The 21,094-nt window shown below is 39.5% G+C and overlaps 1 protein-coding gene across 2 annotated transcripts in view; it reads left to right on the top strand.

Moving 5' to 3' along the window:
* Positions 1–1,499: 1,499 nt before the first annotated feature.
* Positions 1,500–21,094, top strand: part of EML4 (EMAP like 4) — a 154,710-nt gene continuing 135,115 nt past the window's right edge. Inside the window, exon 1 of one of the 2 annotated variants that reach the window (XM_027113289.1) lies at positions 1,500–1,773. In XM_027113289.1, the coding sequence (XP_026969090.1) occupies positions 1,749–1,773 (25 nt within the window). In that variant the 5' untranslated portion in view covers positions 1,500–1,748. The remainder of the gene's footprint in view (positions 1,774–21,094) is intronic. The other variant, XM_027113285.1, reaches the window with a different exon arrangement.

Below are 21,094 nucleotides of genomic sequence, written 5' to 3'. Positions count from 1 at the left end.
CATACAGATATGAAAATGTCCATAGCAAAGGAAACACTGGGTAAATAATTTTGAAGAAACAGAAAACTTTAGACACCATTTTGTCTGTAATCTGAATTTATCTTGGCTGCCTTATGGCCATTCTCCACATAGTATGGTATTCAGAAGACACACAGGTCTGATATCCAAAAAAGAAATTTAAAGTAATTTAGATTTTTGGGGGAAGATTTTTAAAGAGGCACCAAAGGGAAGAAGTATACTGCAAGACAACAAAAAAATGTTTAACAATCCTTTCAACCATCTAATTCCTCTAAGTCCCTCTCATGACAGTTGCTACTTCATTGTTCTCATCTCCCTTTAGTACCTCCCTCTCTCCTGGAACTCTGTCTACAATGACTCTTATTCTCTTCTAACTCAGCTCTTTATTATTGTATAGATCAATTTAGTTCCTGGGCACCTTACATTTCTTCTCAGTAACTAGTACTCTGATCCACAAAACCTAGTCCCAAGAGGGACTTGGGAAATCACTAGAAGGTCTTTAGAAGGATGGAGAATGTGGGTTGGGGAGGGAGGAGGAAGAAGAACGCTGTGTATACTTAAGAGGTTTTGGTTACAAGTCCAGTCCTCCCTTTTGCAAATGAATAAAGTGAGGTCCAAATAAGTTTAGTGACTTGACAGTCACCTACTGAGTCACATGGAGTTGGGCCTGGAATTCAGGCTTACTTCATTTCAACCCTTTGTTATAGTTCCCTAGTAGGCAATCCTATGATATCCCCGATAAGGGGTGGCTTTGCATCCCTGGTGGAAAAAACACCAGGGGGATTAGGAAGCCTAGGTTCTAACTTTGCTTCTACCAGGCTCCATGAGCTTGCGCAGTTCATGTCTTTTCCAAGGCTCAGTGTCCTCCCTGAAGCGGAGGCAAGATGAACTCTTGGGTCCTGTCCAGTACTAACATTCCTTGCTTCTGGTATGTCTTAGGCTCTGCTGTGTGCCTTGGGTTGTGGCATGGTGGCCTTGAGCTAGTCAAGAAGACTCGCCCTCATTTGTCCCTCATCCTACTGGGGCAAAGGGAGAACCCGGGAAATTTGGACCCCTCCCCGCACTTGGTTGCCTCTTCAGTGTTCTTGGACACACGGGGTGACCATCTCCTGTTAGAGGGGCTCCAAACGTAAGCTCCGATGGGTCTCCGCGGACTCCCCAGGGGCTGCGAGGAAAAGGAATCCCTAGAAGCTCCTGAGGATCCCATGCCGGAGGTCTCCCCTTATCCCCACCCATTCGGAAGCAGTTTCAAGCCCCAAGTCCCAGGCCCTCAGCAGGCCCATCGCGCAAGCGTAGCCACCCCTCCCGAGCGCGGGGGGCGGAACCCGAGGCCGAGGCAAGGTGAGAGGGAAGGGTCGGCAAGACCCCGCCTCCGGGTCGTCACGTGGGAGGCGGAGTCGGAAGCGTGACGGCGTACGCGGGGGTGGAGCTACCGCTGCGCGCGGGCGCGGGGGCGGGGCGCGGCGGGGCGCTCGCGGCTGCTGTCTGGGAGGGAGGCCGGGCAGGCGGCGGAGCGGCGCGGCGCGGCTCTCAACCTGACGGGGAAGTGGTCCGGGCGTCTGCGGCTGACTGCCCCGTGGTGGACGAACGGACGACGGAGGCGGGAGGTGGGAGCCGAGCCGGGCGCCCGAGAAAGCTAGCGGGTCAGGCTCAGCGTCGGCGACCCTAGTCGGTCCGCTGAATGAAGTGCCCGCCCCGCTGAGCCTGGAGCCCGGCGCTTTCCCCGCAAGATGGACGGTTTCGCCGGCAGCCTCGGTGAGTACGGCCGGGAGTCTTCCCTCTCCTGCGCAGGGTGGGAACCTTGTTCCCTCCACACGCAGCCCGGGCCTGCTCTCCACCCTGCCCCTCGGGATGGCGGCACTTCCACTGCACATGTTCCCCTCGAGCCTACTGCCCCTCTCCGGGCTCCGGTGGACTCAGAACCCCTCCCCCCATGCCAGCCCTCCTCAGCAAGACCCTCCTTTCCTCCCAGCGTCCTCTTCAGTGCGGGGCCCTTCTTCACCGTAGTGGGAACCCCTTCCCTCAGCGCGGCCCCCCAAAGCTGGTACAGCCCTCCCCATACACTCACGGCTCCCCCCACCTTCAGGGTTAGGACACCTTTCTCAAACCCTGACCCCTTTTCTGGGTACAACATTCCTCCCCCTTCCCACATACCGAGCTCTCTTTCAGGTTGGGGACACCCCTTACCCAGGCAGAGGCTCCCTTTTAGGGAAGGGACCCCCATTCCCTCTTCAGGAGGGGGGCACTCCCCCCCGCCCCACCAAGTATTCACTTTAAATTTGGAGTCTTCTTTTAGGTATTTCTCAGAGTAACTGACAACTTCCCTTCACTCCCTCCACTTCTCTGAACATTTTGCAGTGGTGGAGAGAACCAGAAGCACTGAAGCATCATTTGCCTAATACAGGAAAGGAAGAGGTGCATCTGTGTTGGGGGACCCTCTTTATTTTTATTTATTTATTTATTTTAACATAAGTGGGGTTTTTAAAATTTATTTTATTTATTTATTTTTGGCTGTGTTGGGTCTTCGTTGCTGCGTGCGGGCTTTCTCTAGTTGCAGCGAGCGGGGGCTACTCTTCGTTGCGGTGCATGGGCTTCTCATTGCGGTGACTTCTCTTGTTGCAGAGCACGGGCGCTAGGCACGCGGGCTTCAGTAGTTGTGGCTCGCGGGATCTAGAGCACAGGCTCAGTAGTTGTGGTTCACGGGCTTAGTTGCTCCGCAGCATGTGGGATCTTCCTGGACCAGGGCTTGAACCCGTGTCCCCTAAATTGGCAGGCGGATTCTTAACCACTGTGCCACCAGGGAAGCCTGGGGACCCTCTTTAAAAGAGGAGTGAAAGCAGAACTATGCTTGCTGGCTCTGCACGCATGCTGGGGAGAAGTAATCCTGCCCAGTTAATCCATAGGAAAGGGGGCCTCTGACAGGGAAAGAAAGGATTCTCCATTTTTGGAATATGTTGTCTTTGTGGATTGGAGAAAGGGAAGTAGGCTGAAGTATCCTTTCAGTGTTCCCTTTCACCCAGATAAAGGTAATAAATTTTGTAATTGGCCAAGGGACTCAGAACTGAAGGCTGGTACTCAGTCCCCTATAATCTCTGTCTGGAATTACTATTCTTTGAGGCCATTGGAATCTGGTTACTGTAAAGATTGAGCTCAGCTGTCATGATGGTGAGAGAAAGTTTCTGCTTTGGTTGATACTGCAGTTAATGTGATACCTGCTGCTGGATTTGTATATTGAGTATTTTATGTGGAGGTAGATTGTATTCAGATGCCTTTCTTTGCATTTCTTGATAGTAAATTCCTAGTTGGTTAATGTTCATGGATCAGTGCATAATCTGGCCATAGGCCATACTTTATTCAGACACACTGAGATTAAATGGGTTTTTAAAAACCTAGACTTCCCTGGTGGCGTAAAATCTAAAATTAAAAAGTAGGTTAAAGAGCAATGGACCCATTATAGGTATTAAATAGTAAAAACCATAATTTTGGCCTTGACTTTCTTTGGGGAAAAACACACACACTTTCTTTGGGAAACACACACACAAGTACTTTGAGAGTGGAAATCCTAAAATAGGAGGCAACTGAGTGTTACTCTTTCCTCCCCAAAGGCACCTGTTGTCCATTATCTAACCTTTGATGTCTTGTAATTCCTTACATTGTGAAGTTGTTTCATTCTTGGGCTCCTTTTAAAGAGGGATCAACTTTTCACTGCTTTTTTTTTCTTTAAGCCTTATGCCTGGATTTATTCTCTAATCATATTGGACTGAAAGACTTGTCCTTTATGTTCACGAAGAGGTGATCATATACTTGGCCAAAAAACTGTCTTGGGGGATGTGGTGGGACTGAGATATCTCTGAACTGTGGGCTCCTCAGCCTGTAGGAATGGTGGGATCACTGCTCAAATTAGAATCAGCTTTTACTTCTTTCCTGTTGGTTCTGAGGACGTCGAAGGCTTGCGGAAGCTTCATCTTCTGTGTTTTGTGGGAGTCTTTCTCACTAATTTAAGTTTATTTTGAAACAGTGGGTATCCTTGTTAAACAGCTATCCCTTCTTATCCAGTTCATGAGGCAACTGATAGGAGAGACTGAGAGATGAAGATGAATTTTAGTTGAGGCTCCCACTTTTCATCAAGAACATTATAGCTGACCCTGGTGTTGAATTTTTTTATTCATTTGATAATTTTTTTATTTATTTGATGCCATCCTTGGATGGTACCTTGATGAGACTTCCTTTCTTTAAGTATGGTGTTGGTCAGGAGCAGGGGATATACCTGTATTTAAAGAGAGGAACCTATGTCAGCTGGGGGGCAAGAAATGGTTCCTGGCAGTATTTTTGGAGCTGCTTCTCATGAAGATACTTCTCAGCAGGAGCTCTGTGCTTTCTCTTTCTGTCCCCCTTGAAAGAGTAAAACTAGGCCCCATCTTAATTGAAACCTTAAAGAGTTGGGAGTGAGGGAAGGGTAATGCTGGTATATTTTATTGGTAGTCTTTAAACATAGCTTTACCCAGCTCTTGCCAAATTGCTTGTTTCTATTCCCTGCAGTTCATTAGTCTAGAGCTTAGAGTTACATTGATCTTTATTTTATCATCACGAGAGCCATGAATGTAAAGGCAAGTTCTTGTATTCTAGTAGATGTTTAAAAACTTTTTTTAACCAAACAAGAATTCAAAACATGTGAAGTTCTTCTGGGGTCACAAGTACTGAAAACATTTATTCTCAAGGAAGTGTATGTGTGTGTCTCCTTTTATGTACTAGATGAGTTCTTGAAAAAAAGTGTAAGAAAACTACATTTTTATAAGCAGGAAAGCTCAGTGCTTTGTAAACAATGGTTATAGAGAAGCTGATTATTTAAGGGAATGTTATGGTGCATCATTTCATAAAGTGAAAAACTTTTAAAATTCAAACTGTACCCTTGATTGTTGTGTGTTTAGATAAGGAAAACACTATTATGTGCATTTTATAAGATGTCTAATGGCAATTAAAACTGTGTGTAGTGGTTTTGAAATCACTGAGAGGAACGTTAGGTGATTGTCTGTGGGTGATTGTGTTATATGTTCCACATAGAAATTATATACCTTTTGTATTACTTTTGTTTTACATAAAAACAACTAAAGGATGCTTTTAATCTCTACAGCTGATGAATTTCAGGCAGTTTGGCTGGCAGGTGGTGGTACCGTTTACTTCAGGCAAAGTGTCTTTTAGTTCACGAATAGGGTAATATAAAAAAGCAATACTTTAGAAACAATTTTTTTTTAACTTAGTGAGGGGAAAACAATCTATCTTGACGTCCTGCCTCCACATCAGTTTAGAATACACACATACATGTACAAAACATATATACAGTAAATATTTTAAATCTCAGGTCTATGTGCAAAAGTGGGAAACTTGATACAGCTTTTTTTGTTGATTTTCTTAAGGCAGGGGTTAGGTGCATTTCATGCTTAGTTTTTTTAGCATCTCTTTTTCATAATAAAGATTTTAATTTTAAGACTTGTCTAGGGATTAGCCTACAGGTTTAGTCTGTGTTTATGCTTTAAAGAAAGCATATTGTTAACCACATCAATTTTAACTTTTTCTGCTCCAAAGGTTAAAAGCAAAACTCCAAAACTTCTTTTTAAAGGAAAATTGTAGTGGATGAAATTGTAGTGTTAGTATAAGAAATGTAACAGTCTCAGTGCAGTAGTAGTATGCTTCAGTTTATGAGATATTTTAAAACAATCTCTTTAACATCACAATATTAGCACTTATTTCTCATCTCACGTATACTCTTGCTTTCTTAAAGGAACAGTGTAGTATATGATTTTTAAATATTAATCTAGTCTAAAGCATTCTGTATATATTTATTCATATAAAAATGTTTCCCATGTAATAATATTACTTGGGGAATGTTTTCTTAACTTTTAATTTCTTAATGGTTGTCTCTTGAAGGGCTCAAGATAGGCTTACGTTATAATATGGCATGAGTAGTAACTCGTACATCTGTAACATGAGTTAGCTAGAGTATTTCTTAACGTGTACCTATTTTTGTGACATTCTTATTGCCCTTTAGGAGCTTACTGTCTGGTTTTAAATACATATCTAGAGATATAAGTAAAGTACCAGAAATGGGAGTTGAAGGGGGAAGCACCATTTAGAACGCAGTGCTATGTATCAAGCGTGTAACTTCTGAGAGACAACGTTTGGAGATTCTGAATTTATCTCTATAGAGACTGGCCTTTTAAAACCATGAAATAATTTATTTAGAAGTCCAAATACTAGGGAATGATATTACTAGGTCTTTTTCTGCTTTGTATTTAAGTTTGAATAGCATGTAGGACAAGTACCATATTAATTTTATGTATATGAGTCCATTTCTATTACATGTAAAACTTCAATATTTGTTCATAAGAAATATGACAGGGCTTCCCTGGTGGCGCAGTGGTTAAGAATCCGCCTCCCAATGCAGGGGACAAGGGTTCAAGCCCTGGTCCGGGAAGATCCCACATGCCGTGGAGCAGTGAAGCCCATGCGCCACAACTACTGAGCCTGCGCTCTAGAGCCCGCGAGCCACAACTACTGACGCCTGCGTGCCTAGAGCCCGTGCTCCGCAACAAGAGAAGCCACTGCAATGAGAAGCCCATGCATCGCAACGAAGAGTAGCCCCCGCTCACCGCAACTAGAGAAAGCACGCACGCAGCAAGGAAGAGCCAACGCAGCCAAAAATAAATTAAATAAATTAATTAATTAAAAAAAAGACAACATTTTGATTTTATTTTAAAATTTATTTATTTATTTATGGCCGTGTTGGGTCTTCATTGCTGTGCGGGGACTTTCTCTAGTTGTGGTGAATGGGGGCTACTCTTCATCGTGGTACTTGGGCTTCTCATTGCACTGGCTTCTCGTTGTGGAGCACAGACCCTAGAGCACACAGGCTTCAGTAGTTGTGGCACACGGGCTCAGTAGTTGTGGTGCACGGGCTTAGTTGCTGTGCGACATGTGGGATCTTCCCGTACCAGGGCTCGAACCCGTGTCACCTGCATTGGCAGGCGGATTCTTAACCACTGTGCCACCAGGGAAGTCCCAACATTTTGACTTTAAAATAGATGGATTCTAAAACTTTAAAATAGTCTAAGGAAATAATGTGCTTCCCATATCTGTAGTATATTTCTATGTCTCTGTGTGATCTCTTGTCCTATAGTTTTAACTGTTGCTGTTATAATGCTTTAACTTTGCATATTGCTTTATAGTTTACAAAACTTTATCTCATTTAATCTGCACACTAACCTTGGGAGAGAAGAAATTATTTCCTCTTTCATAGATGAGGAAACTAAGGTTCAAGGAGTTTGCAGTTTTTAAAAAGACTATTCAAATCCAGATTTTTCTTTTCCTTTTCTTTTTTTTTTTGGTGGGGAGCTTAATTTGTAAGGTTTGTATCCAATGAGAACACAGTACAAAAGAAGAAAGAAAAAGAAATTATCTTTTGTTCCAGTTTATCTGTATTCAGCTGACGTTGTCATGTTGATGTACTTGTTTTTACTCTTTTCCTATGCCTCCTTTTTTACACAGTGAAAATTATACTGTAGATATAATTTTGCATTCTGGTGGTTTTTTCATTAGATCCTAACCATTTTTTTCTTTCTTTTTTTTTTTTTTTTGGCTGCATCGGGTCTTTGTTGCCTGCGCGTGGGCTTTTCTCTAGTTGTGGCAAGCAGGGGCTGCTCTTCCTTGCAGTGCGTGGGCTTCTCATTGCCGTGGCTTCTCTTGTTGCAGAGCATGGGCTCTAGGTGCGCGGTCTTCAGTAGTTACAGCACGCGGGTTCAGTAGTTGTGGCATATGGGCCCTAGAGCGCAGGCTCAGTAGTTGTGACTCACGGACTTAGTTGCTCTGCAGCATGTGGGATCCTCCTGGACCAGGGACCGAACCCGTGTCCCCTGCATTGGTAGGCAGATTCTTAACCACTGTGCCATCCGGGAAGTCCCCATTTTTTTCCACTTGAACTCAGATTTTTCTGATGGGGTCCAATGTTCTTTTCCTTACACTATTACTGACACTTTATAACCCACTTGTACATTGACTCTAACATACCTGAATCTGAGCTCCTCATCCTCTAAATCAGCTTCTTTTTCTTATTTTCCACTGTCTGTAAGTATCACCCAGCCTTGAAATCTTAGAACCATGTTTGACTCCTGGCCATTTTTGCCTACCACATTAAAATCTCTTCTAAGACATATCAATCCTTGTCACCTTTTCCCATTCCTTACTTTCCTTTTCCACCACCACAGTTGAAGTCCTTATTTTTCTGTGTTTGGATTATTGCATAGCCTCAAGAATCTCCACTTGTTTATAATTTGTTGTGTGTGTGTGTGGGACCTTCAGACTAATCTTCCTTAAACAGTGCTTTGACTCTCCCATTCACTCTTTCAGATTGCTTCATTGCCTTAATGACTAAATTCAAGCACCTTAACCTTGTTGTCAAGGGTCCTCCATTATCTGTTTCTACTGTCTTAACATGTTCTGGCCTAATTGACCTATTTCTTTTTCCCCATATTTGATTGGCTTTTTTCCATCCCTGTGACTATTCTCTTTTGAAGTACCCTTCAAGGCCCAACTCAAATATTGTTTCCTTTCTGAACACCTTTCGTTATTTGTTCTCTTTCATTCCCAGCTTAAAATATTCACCCTTGAACTTTTAACATAAGAACATTTTTAGGGCACTTATCACAGAATATTTCTTCTCAAAAGGTAGAAGTAATTATTACAAGTCCTAAAATTATTGTAAGTCTTATTTCCCCAGCCAAATTGTAAACCCATTGAAGGCTGACACTCTCATGTGTTTTTGAAATCTCATAGCAGAGCAGTGGAGATTTCATGACCCTATAAAATTGGGGGGAAAAATATTAGGGAACCAGTATATAATTGGCAGCTTACAACCTTCGCTCTTACCATGGTTGCATAAAAAAATAATAACTTGAAGACCAAAAAAATTATCATACACAATCTCAGAATCCTTTAAAATATTAAATAACTCTTTATGTTCTTGTTTTCTTCTTATTTCACCTGAAATAAATGAAAACTTTCTTCCGGACTTTTTTGGGAATATGATAAAGAACTCTGTGCCAGGTTCTAGGGTAGTGTTTTTCAAGTGCAGGTCTGTGCATCACCTATTAAGGATTTAGAAATCAATTTATTTGCAGTCAAGACAAATACTAAAAAGAATGAGGAGGAAGAAAGAAAGATTATAAAATATTGGTGCTTTGCATGATATTGCTTCAAGAAACTTAATTTCAGTTTTATATGTTTGCTTTAGATGGCAGTATAAAATTTCTTTCTTTCTAGGGGTCACAATCAGATGAAAGGTACACTTTTAGTGTCTGTTCCCTATCTTTGAGAGACTAGGTCGGAGGGCTCACATATATATATATATATATATATATATATATATATATATATATAAAAATGTGGATGAACAATGAGAAGTAGTTATAATGAATTGTGCTGTTTTTGAAAAGTTTTTAGAATCTGAATATAATGATTAGAATATAGTTAATATCAGGAGCAGCGAAAGTATATCTATAGTTCTAGAATCAGTGTAATTCAGGCAAACTCCATATGTGGAAATGTGGCTTTATGAAACTGGTAGGCTAAGGTATGTTATTTACTTTGCAAAGCATTCACCATATTGTTTTTTCAGCTTTCCTGATGGAGTTGTATGTGTCTTGACTGGTTCTCCACCTCATTAGCTTTACAAAATCTATCCAGTCTCTAAGGCATGGCTCAGGTATGCTTGTTTTTTCTGGAAGCCGCACCTAATTATTCTAGTGTTGCACTCAAACTACTGCACTGTAGTGCTCCTAAAGTAGAGGAGACCGAGTGCTTACACCTAAGGGATCTGGGAGTGTAGCCAGAAATTGAGTCTACTTAACTTAAAAATTCATATGATTATTTTGCAACCATTATAATAAAGATTAGTCCAGACAGGAATCATTGATAGATGCTAAATCTCTGGGGATATTTTTGATGAGGAGCAGAATGTTTGCATGGTCTTAAATATCTCCCCATATATTGCTTAGTAGTTAAAAGGGGAAAAAAATAGTAACTCTATACAGTGATGAAATCAGACAGCACCTTGAGTGCATGATCAAAATAAATAGCACCAGTGGACATTGTGTGCCTCTGAATGTGATGCCTGCGAAGAACACATCACTTATGTAGTTCGCCAGCCGGAAATGCATAACCTGAATGTAATCCTGAGGAACATTGAACTCCAAATGGGGAACATCCTGTTTTTTAAAAGGGTAGGGGGCGAGACTGTACTTTTTTAAATGTTAATATTATAAAGACAAAGAAAGGCTGTGGAAATGTTCCAAATTAAAGGAGACTAAAGAGACATGACAACTACTTGTAGTACCTGATTCTAGAATGGATCTTGTATTAGAGGGGGAAATGATATTAAGGATATTATTGGATCATTTGGCAAAAATGGAATATGGATGGTAGATTAGATAAAGGTATGGCATCAATGTTAAATTTACTAAAGTTGGTAACTATCCAAAGGTTCTGTAACATAATGTTTTTATTCTTAGGAAATACACACTGAAATTTTTAGGAATAAAATGCCATGATATATAACCTACTCTCAAATGGTTCAGAAAAAATAATGTAACATGTATATATGTTTTATATATATATACACATATACGTATATATAGAGCTATGTATTTACGTGTGTATGTATTTGTATGTTTGCGTAGAGAGGAAGAGGGAGGGTGGAAGGATGCTCTTATGCAAGTAATGCAAATGAGTAAAATGTTAACAATAGATGAATTTGGTTAAAACTGTACAGGTGTTTTTTTGTACTATTCTTGTTCTTACAGCTTTTCTGTAAGCTTGAAATTATTTTTAAATGAGAAGTTTTTAAAAATCATATGAACTTTGCATTCAACTCCAAAATATTGCATTTTAAAAATAAAGAAATTGTTCCTCTCCCAGAAAATTCCAGGCAAACTCTTGGGATAAAACTGCAGCTCCAAGAATATGTTCCACGTATATCATGTGGTTTCCTTTTATCCCTAGGCTTCAGTTTGAGAAACATGCCTCTGGGCCAGAGACAGCTGTGGTTCAAATTTAGTCGACAGACATGTTTTGTTTGGCCCTTTTGAGTGTGTTAAAAATTGGGAAATTTCACATAAAAATCTGCATCTTTGGTTTCTCTTGAAAAATGGAATGATATTGCCACTGTGGACTTGCATTCCAGATGATATATACTCACTGAGTGATGCGTCAGGTAAACAGCCTCAGTCCTTGCTTTATACCTAGCTTGTTTCAAGTATTTACCTTATTGCCTGGCCTCTATAGGCATATGTTTGCAGCCTTTATCTTGCCCAAGAGGTGTTGGGAGTGTCTTCTTTGTGGTCATGGCAATTTGAGAATTAAGTTGTTGAAATGATGCCCTAACACCTGCTAACATTTAAGTGTATATATCCTATAAACAAGGACATTCTCCTACATAACCATATTACAGTGAAGAGAATGAGGAAATTAATATTGATACATTACTACTATTTCACCCTCAGACCCATTCAAGTTCTGCTAATTGTTTTAATAATGTCTTTTATAGCAGAAGGATCCAGTTCAAAATCAAATGTTGTATTTAGTTGTCATGTTTCTTTAGTCTCTTTCAATCTGGAACAGTTACTTAGTCTTTCCTTGGGTTTCATGACCTTAATGCTTTGCAAGATTGCAGGCCAGTTGTTTTGTAGAAAGTCCCTAAATTTGAGGTTTCCTCCTGATTAGATTCAAGTTATGTATCTTTGGCACAAAAGCCACACAGGTGAAGCTATGTTTTGTCTCACTGCATCCTGTCAGGTGGCACACAGTTTTGATTTGTCCCATTCTGGTAATGGCCATTTTGACCATTTGATTAAGGTGGTGTCTGCCAGGCCTTTCCACTGTAAAAATTACTTAAAAAAAAATCTTTGTAAGAGCTTCCCTGGTGGCACAGTGGTTGAGAATCTGCCTGTCAATGCAGGGGACACGGGTTTGAGCCCTGGTCTGGGAAGATCCCACATGCCGCGGAGCCACTAGGCCCGTGAGCCACAACTACTGAGCCTGCGCATCTGGAGCCTGTGCTCTGCGACAAGAGAGGCCGCGATAGTGAGAGGCCCGCGCACGGTGGTGAAGAGTGGCCCCCGCTTGCCGCAACTGGAGAAAGCCCTTGCACAGAAACGAAGACGCAACACAGCCAAAAATAAATAAATAAATAAATAAATATATACATTTAAAAAAAATCTTTGTAATTAGTGTTTTGTAGGAGGTACTTTGAAACTGCAAATACTCTGTTCCTCATCAGACCTTCAAATTATTGGTTTATTTATATCTGTATGAATCAGGTATCCTATTTTTTTCCAGTGGGTTATAATCCATTACTATTTATTTTGATACTCAAATTGGTCCTGTTTTGGCTATCGGCTACCCATTCATGCTGGCTTCTGTATTCTTTTGACATGTTCCCATCATTCTTTGAGGACTTTCTTGCTTTTTGACACAATGAAGTGATTCAGGTGCACAATTCAGCTCATGATAACTTGCATATATATTTTAAGTAGGGTTCAGGTGAGATTTTTGAATTAAGTCATTTTAAGTTAGCGAACATTCTTTATGGTTCTTGTAATTTTTTTTTTTTTTTTTTTTTTGCGGTACGCGGGCCTCTCACCGCTGTGGCCTCCCCCGTTGCGGAGCACAGGCTCCGGACGCGCAGGCTCAGCGGCCGTGGCTCACGGGCCCAGCCGCTTCGCAGCATGTGGGATCTTCCCGGACCGGGGCACGAACCCGTGTCCCCTGCATTGGCAGGCGGACTTGCAACCACTGCGCCACCAGGGAAGCCCCGGTTCTTGTAATTTTGTAACTGCATAATAGTTTATCTTACACTTAAAAATTGTGTTAAACACATGGACTAGACCATTAATGTAAATTAGTTTGAAGGTGTTTGCTCTTAAGTGGGAAGCCATTCAGGATGTTTGTTCTTATGTTTCTACATTTAAACAATCAGCAGTTATCTTAGAGCAAGGTAGTGTTAGGTGGTGTGTGTTGTTGGGGGGCTTGGGTAAAAGAAAACAGATTTAAGCAGCAAAATCAACCTTTTTTTCCCCCTTTAAATGTTGTGATCATCTTTCCTTCTCAGTGAGTATAAATATAAACTTTAATGCATCGTATTCCATTATTTGGACATCTGATCTGCCTAAGCTGTGTATATAGAACATAATTTACCTTATTCTTGACGACTGATGGTGGTTACTATGAGCATTAGACATGGTTCTGTGCTGTAATACAGTGATGCCTCTGAGAGCTATTTGTGTAGAACTGTTTGCTCCATACATTCAGTGACCCTAGACAGTTATAACTGTCTTCCTTGCTGTTTGTCACCTAGTGTCAGTGTACTTTATCCTTTCCTTTCTTTTTATTTAATTATTTAAGAAATCTCACCCATAATATCTGAGCTTATATATCTGGAAAGATGACTCTTCTCTTATTAGACCTAAAATTTGACAATAATTTCTTAATGTCAGATATCCAGCCAAATATCCCTGATTGTCTCAAAAGTGTCATTTTACAGTGGTTTGTTTAAATCAAGTTTTAAACAAGATCGTACGTTGCATTTGGTTGTTACATCTCAAGTATTTTAATCTATATATTTCCCTTCCCTTTTCTTTTTCCCTTTGCAATTTGTTAAAGAAGCTAGACCTTTTCTCCTGTAAAGTTTAACATAAGTACTGACTGTATCTTTTGGTGTTTTTTTTTTTCAAACATGTTTCTTTGTCTTCTGTTTATCCTTTAAATTGAAACTTAAAGATTTTTATATATTTGATGTATTTTGATCTGCTACCATTACTCTTCTAAAATTTGATGCTTAGATTTTCCCATCTTTGACTTCTGAGAGTATCTTCACACTGCTTCCTGAGTCCTGGTCCTAGTGCTCTTTCTTAGCTTCCTTGCTTTCTGATGTGACAAGATGTTCAAACTTTTCTTTTACACTTCCTGTTCCAATTCTGCGGTCAGCTGTTTCTTTAAGAAGTTGTGGTTCCTGTTGGTAGGAAGTGGTACTCTAGGCTCTAGAGGTGCTCATTGTTAACTGAATTGGTTATTGTTTCTAATCTAGCCATTCTTTTGATTTCCAATTTTAAATCTGCTGTAGGCTAGGAAACCAAATAACAAAGCTGGTTTGACGTACATAAGGATTGTTTTGGACCTCAAAAAACCCAGAGATCAAGGTCTATGCCTTTTTAAATTGTATGGTGTAGCACCTACGGGGACAGAATCATACCTAATAAATATTGCTAATGTTAGTAATATGTGAATAACATAATACCAGATGTTCCTCAGAGTAAAATAATAGACTTCTGAATGAGGCCTTTAATAATAATAAAATACCTGAGCTTTTAGTTCACAAACTTGATGATATGTGCATGTTTTAAATTATAGACAATTTATGCTCCCTGTATTTACTTTTGTTGAGATTATCTTTCTTTTGTTTGTTTTGTTTCTTGTTTTTCTTTTAGGATAAATCTCTGGCTCAGTGAGGTGTTAGTATCTTAGAGAGTCAAATTATGCTATATTATATTTGTCATATTCCATAATAAGAATACACTTCTTTTCATTTAAAAACTTTTTTCCAGAGAATGTACTTCTTCAGACTTTCCAAAATTGATGAGTTCCTAAAGTTGAGATGACTTGCTGTTTTAAAACAAAGCTATTTAGTTTTGATATCTGACATTTTTCCTTAAATCATTTTTTACTCTTGTATGTTGGTCTCGAGCAACTGCTTATGCTGATCTTTAAGTGACACGTTAGAGCAAATGACAAAATTTGCATTTTTCTTTGAGCCATTTGTTCCAGAAAAGTGTCAAAACTGACTTCTGTTGATGAGTGAGTGGGAATTTTATTTTATTTTATTTTTTAATTTGAAGGATATCCTGTTTTCAGTTTAGTTGGGGCATAGCCTTTGATTTTCTTTGACTGCTTTGAGTACCTCTTGGCATTCATCTTATTTCTTTAATCCTCTCCAGTTTTATTTAGTGAAGATATGTTTTTTGGCACAAACAACATTTTCTTAATTTTTAGGATCTATTATTATGGGTCATTTGAGATAAGGTATTGGGGAACAAAGTTTAGAATAAAGAGAATGGCTGGGAAAGTAATCAATATTTGACTAATTTTCTTGAAACTTTTGTGAGTGCTTGTGGGTGAGATTTAATGATTATATGCACACTGAAACTTGCACACTGTGAAATTCCTTATCTTGGTTCATTAGTGCATACTATAATGGAGCTAAGGTTATGGGTTCGAGTCTCATATAGGTCACTTTTTTGTGTGTGTTTCCTGGTCATAAACACATTCATTAAGTAAATAGCTTTCGATTAGCTTCTTTGGATCATACTCTGTGCTAAGTGCAGTGGAAAATTGGTGTATGAGACACTCGAAATCCCTGCTCTCATGAAGCTTATAATTCTGTGGGGGATTCAGGCAGTATTTATTCGGGAAATATTTATTGAACGCTTGGTATGTGCTCAGCACTCTTCCAGCTATAAACATAGTCCTGATGGAGCTTATGATGTTGGCTTTTAAAATACAGAGTAATAAGGATGGCGATGGTGAAGTATAGGAAGCTTTGGAAACAAAGGAGGGCTGTCTTAAACCTCCACCATCCAGCCTTTTATGGTTTTTACAAATGCATGTCTTTGTTTAGGGTGTAAGCAGAAAAATAGAAGTCAGGTCACAGTAGCCCTCCCAGCTCTTGAAAATGGCTTAAAGGAATGACATTTAGTTTTTTTTCCCTATTCCCATACACCTGAGAAAATGATAAACTACCAACAGTGCTCACTTTTGTTGCAGTTTTCAACCTGTGCGGAGACCATTGTCAGCTGTGCTCTCCTGATGTCGTCCTAATTTAAGTCAATGAATTCAATAACTTCTATCCTCTCTCTGTTATCTATACAAGTGGTACTTTTCTAAGGTATTTTTCTATGTGTTTGTTGCAGTATGAGTCCTGTGATTAAATCTATGGTCTTCAATATACTTGCTTTAGGAAATAATCATTGATGCGGCAGGTTATGGACATGGGTAACTTTTTGAAAGGGAGTAGCAAAGCAAAGGCGCTAACCTTTATTCCGCTGTGATTTCAGGAACTATGTCAGACACTTTTCATAAATTAACTAATAACTAAACGGCAAAAAAATTGTTAATTTCAGTTTAAAAAAATACCCTCAAGGGTAACTTTTAAGTAGATTGAATAAAACTGAACTTGTTATTACAACCCTTCATATGAGGATGATGATTATAGTGACGGACTTCTTGTGACTGAAATGAACTATTGATGCCAGTATGAAAATCTAATAATTCAGCAAGTGCTACATGCCAGGAATTGTTTTCATACTGGGAATATATCAGTGAAGAAAAGAAACAAAAATTCCTACTAAAGTATATATTATAATGAAGGGAGATAGACAGTAAGCAATTTTCATGAAATTATTCACTCTTCAGACATTATTGACTCCTGTATAAACATTGATGTCTGCATTGTTGATTATAAATATACCATCCTTTTTTCATAGAATAGATGGTGATATAGCCTGTGTGGACTTTGGTTGTGTCATATAAGCTTAGAGAAAAGTAATTTTCGGGATGCAAAAAACAGGTGAAACACTGACAACTGTGCTAAGCCTGCTTTATCATCATACATCTTAGTCACTGTATCTGATCATATGACAGGGTTTTGGAATAGTATATATACTTCTTAGATGTCCATTCTCAGATTCTTAATTTGTCCTTTTTCATATTTAAGGCTTTATTGTTTACTAAAATACTTTTATGTGTTTGGATATGTATTTCCTTGAGTTTTAGTATTTTTTTTTCTTGTGGAAAAAATTAATTATATTTCTATAAAAACTTTTTTTCTTCCAGGTTAATTAGTATAGATCACTGTTTATCAACCTGGATTCAGGATCCCTATTCAGTTACTAAGGAGAATTCCCAGGATGCTGTGGAGCTCTCCAGACAGCTGTTCGTGGGTGGTAGTGAGGGTAGAGGCAAACAGTGGGTTGTGTGACCAGGGTGAGGTCACCTCTTTTACCTTCTGGCCCTCTTTCTTTCCGGACTTTAACACCTACTTTGGTACTTAAAGCAGTTTGGGCTCTTGCTGTGCTCTGAACAGTTGTTTAGTAGTAGCACCTATAAGGTAATGTTAGATGTTTTTTTGATGGGACTCACGGGGGTGTGACTGTGTCACAGCAACAACAAAAAAGTTGTTTCAGGAGTTTGAAAACCATTGATGTAGTTTTAGGCAGGTAGTTTTAGGCAATGTTTTAATGTCTAGAAATTAATGTCTTCGCATTTGATCTTTCCTGCTCTCATTTAACCTGCATATGGCCACTGGATTATTCTTTCAATACAGCATTTTTATTGTCACGCTCCAGCTTAAAAGGTTTTTATCATTTTCAGTTTCTGTGAGATAAACTCTTAGCTTGGGCCACCTGGCTCCAACTTTACTCTACCAGTCTCACCCCTTTTTGGGGAATGTTATGTGGATTCTCTCAGTATCCCTTTTCTTGCCTCATTTATTGCTACCTTGTTTCTTCTTATGCCATTATTTATTATATATTACATATATAATATATTGACAGAGTTGCCATAATACCCTAGGGGAAATTAGGGAATTTGAAAACCAACAGGTAAGATTATGACACGTTCCTAAGAGTTGTATGAGAAAGTATCTTTAGAGCAAGGTTTTGTGAATTGTTTTCTTTTCCTGCTTATTAACCTGTTCCTTCCTCTCATCACTGGTATTTTGTATAACCCTGCATAAGCCAATCTGCTTTTTTGCCAAACCTCATTGGACTTCCTTAAAACTGAGTATATTCTGTTCCTTTGGGAATTTGGTAGTTTTGTTATCAAATACAATGCATTCTTGATAGCAGATTCTCACAGTCATTTGTTTTAAAACATCACCGAACACCTCATTATCATATCTTGATTTTAGTGAAAAAGAGTAGAACTACAGAGTAGTTTTGAGAATTCAAATTTTTAAAATCAGCTTTATTGAGCTATGGTTTACCTGCGATAAACTATGCCAATTTCAATTGTATAATGGGTCTTGAAAATTTTGTATAGTTGTGTATCCACTACCACAGTCAAGATATAGACCATCTCTTTTGCCCCAAGATGTTCCCTTGTACCTCTTTGCAGTCAGTCCCTTCCCTCTACCTCCACTGATCTGCTTTCTATCCCTATATTTTGTCTTTTCTATAATATCGTATAACTGGAATCTTATAATCTGTGGTCTTTTGTGCTTTTAACTTAGTATACTTTTTAAAAATAAATTTATTTATTATTATTTATTAATTATTTTTGGCTGTGTTAGGTCTTTGTTGCTGCGCGCGGGCTTTCTCTAGTTGCGCGAGCGGGGGCTGCTCTTCGTTGTGGTGTGCGGGCTTCTCATTGTGGTGGCTGCTCTCATTGTGGAGCACATGCTCTAGGTGCGCGGGCTCAGTACTTGTGGCTCACGGGCTCTAGAGCACAGGCTCAGTAGTTGTGGCGCACGGGCTTAGTTGCTCCGCGGCATGTGGGATCTTCCTGGACCAGGGCTCAAACCCGTGTCCCCTACATTGGCAGGCGGATTCTTAACCACTGCACCACCAGGGAAGTCCTAACTTAGTATACTTTTGAGATTCATCTGTGTTGCATGTTTCAGTAATTTGTTCCTTTTTATTGCTGAATAACATTTTATTGTATAAATATACCACTATTAGTTTATCAATTCACCAGATGATGGGCATTTCAGTTGTTACCAGTTTTTGGCTATTAAGAATATAGCTGCTGTGAACATTGGAATACATGTCTCCCTGTAGCCCTGCAGCCACTAGTCTACTTTCTGACTCTATGCATTTGCCTATCCGGTGCTCATTTTTTAAAAAGTGGGTTGTTTGGCTTATTATTAGGTTTTGAGAGTTCTCTGTATACTATGGATGCAAGTCCTTTATCAGTTATGTGTTTTGCAGATATTTTCTTCCAATTTGCAGCTTAACTTTTCACTTACTTAACAGTGTCTTTGAAGAGTGAAAGTTTGGGGTTTTTTAAAAGTTAATTTTTATTTATTTATTTATTTATTATGCTGTGGGGCATGTGGGATCTTAGTTCCACGACCAGGGATCGAACCGAAGCCCCCTGCATTGGAAGCGTGGAGTCTTAACCACTGGACTGCCAGGGAAGTTCCTGAAAGTTTTTTATTTTGATGAAATCCAGTTTATCGATTTATTAAGATGAAGTTCAATGTATTATTTTTTTCTCTTATGGTATATTTTGTGTCCCATTTAAGAAATCTACCTAACCCAAGGTCACAAAGATTCTGAAAGAAAACTCTTTCTCTGCTCACAACACTTCTGACACCAAATGTGTGGGTTTTCCACACCAGGCAATTCTAACACTACCTGGAATTAGTGCAGATCCTGCAGGTTAAGGGTTCAGTCCCTCAAGACTGCCTCCCTGCTCCAGATGCCAATTACAAGTTCAGACTTCAGGTACTTCTGACTGACCACTTATAAATGCGAGATTTTCATGCCCCCTCCTTGGGTTTAATAATATGCTATAACAGTTCACAGAACTCAGGAAAACACTTTACTTACTATTACTGGTTTATTATAAAGGATATAATGCAGAAATACCCAAATGGAAGAGATGCATTGGACAAGGTACTTAGGAAGGGGTGTGGAGCTTCCATGCCCTCTCTGGGCGTGTCACCCTCCCAGCACCTTGATATGTTCATCAATCTGGAAGCTCTCTAAAGCCCATCATTTAGGGTTCTCTTGGAGGCTCCAGTACATAGGCATGATTGATTGAATCATTGGCCAGTGTGGTTGAGCTCAGTCTCCAGTCCCTCTCCCCTCCCTAGAGGTTGAGGGGTAGGACTGAAAGTTCCAACCCTCTAATCACAGGGTTGGTTCCTCTGGTAACCAGCCCCCACCCTCTAAAAGTCACCTCTTTAGCATAAACTCAGGTATGGTTGAAAGGGGCTCCTCTCACCCCTATTACTCAGAAAATTCCAAGGGTTTTAGAAGTTCTATGCCAGGAAATGGGGACAGAAATCGAATATATATATATATTTCTTATTATGTCACAATTTCTCTCCTGTTATTTTCTTCTAGAAGTTTATAGTTTTTGCTTTTATTTTTAGGTCTGTGATCCTTTTAGAGTTAATTTTTACATATAGTATAAGGTAAGAATCAAGGTTCATTTATTTGCACATTGATATCCCTTTGTTCCAGCAACATTTGTTGAAAAGATTAGCCCTTTTCCTTTAAATTGCCTTGGCACCTTTGCCGAAAATCAATAGACTACATATGTGTCAGTCTATTTTGGACTCTGTATTCTGTCCCATAGATTGTTATGTTTATCATTAAGTAAATACCACACTGTCTTGATTACTATAGCTGTAAAGACTTCAGTTAAGTTTTTTTATATTTGAAAAATAATTTAGAGGAAATAAATCTTTTTTATTAATTAATTAATTTATTTATTTTTGGCTATGTTGGGTCTTCGTTTCTGTGTGAGGGCTTTCTCTAGTCGTGGTGAGCGGGGGCCACTCCTCATCGCGGTGCGCAGGCCTCTCTTGTTGCGGAGCACAGGCTCCAGACGCGCAGGCTCAGTAGTTGTGGCGAGCGGGCCTAGTTGCTCCGTGGCATGTGGGATCTTCCTAGACCAGAGCTCGAACCCGTATCCCCTGCATTGACAGGCAGATTCTCAACCACTGCGCCACCAGGTAAGCCCTAGAGGAAATAAATTTAACTTTAAAACTTTGTAGACTGACAGAAAATCACATTAATTCAATGATTGTTGTTAACATTTTATATTCATACTTTAGCGTTTACCTTTTAAAATTACTTTCAGGAATATGATCTCTTGATTCACTAACAATTTTAGGAGTTAGAGCAGACATTAATATCCATATTTCATAAATGAGGAAGCTATAATATTTAAATTTTTAAAATTAATTTTTATTGGAGTATAGTTGCTTTACAGTGTTGTGTTAGTTTGAGATCATACAATTAATAGT

This window comes from Aethalodelphis obliquidens, unplaced genomic scaffold (assembly GCF_003676395.1).
Source record: "Aethalodelphis obliquidens isolate GAN/ISIS:26980383/991018 unplaced genomic scaffold, ASM367639v1 scaffold12, whole genome shotgun sequence".
In the NCBI taxonomy this organism is placed as follows: domain Eukaryota; kingdom Metazoa; phylum Chordata; class Mammalia; order Artiodactyla; family Delphinidae; genus Aethalodelphis; species Aethalodelphis obliquidens.
The sequence above is the reverse complement of the archived record's forward strand: the minus strand, read 5'-3'. Positions and strand labels throughout refer to the sequence as shown.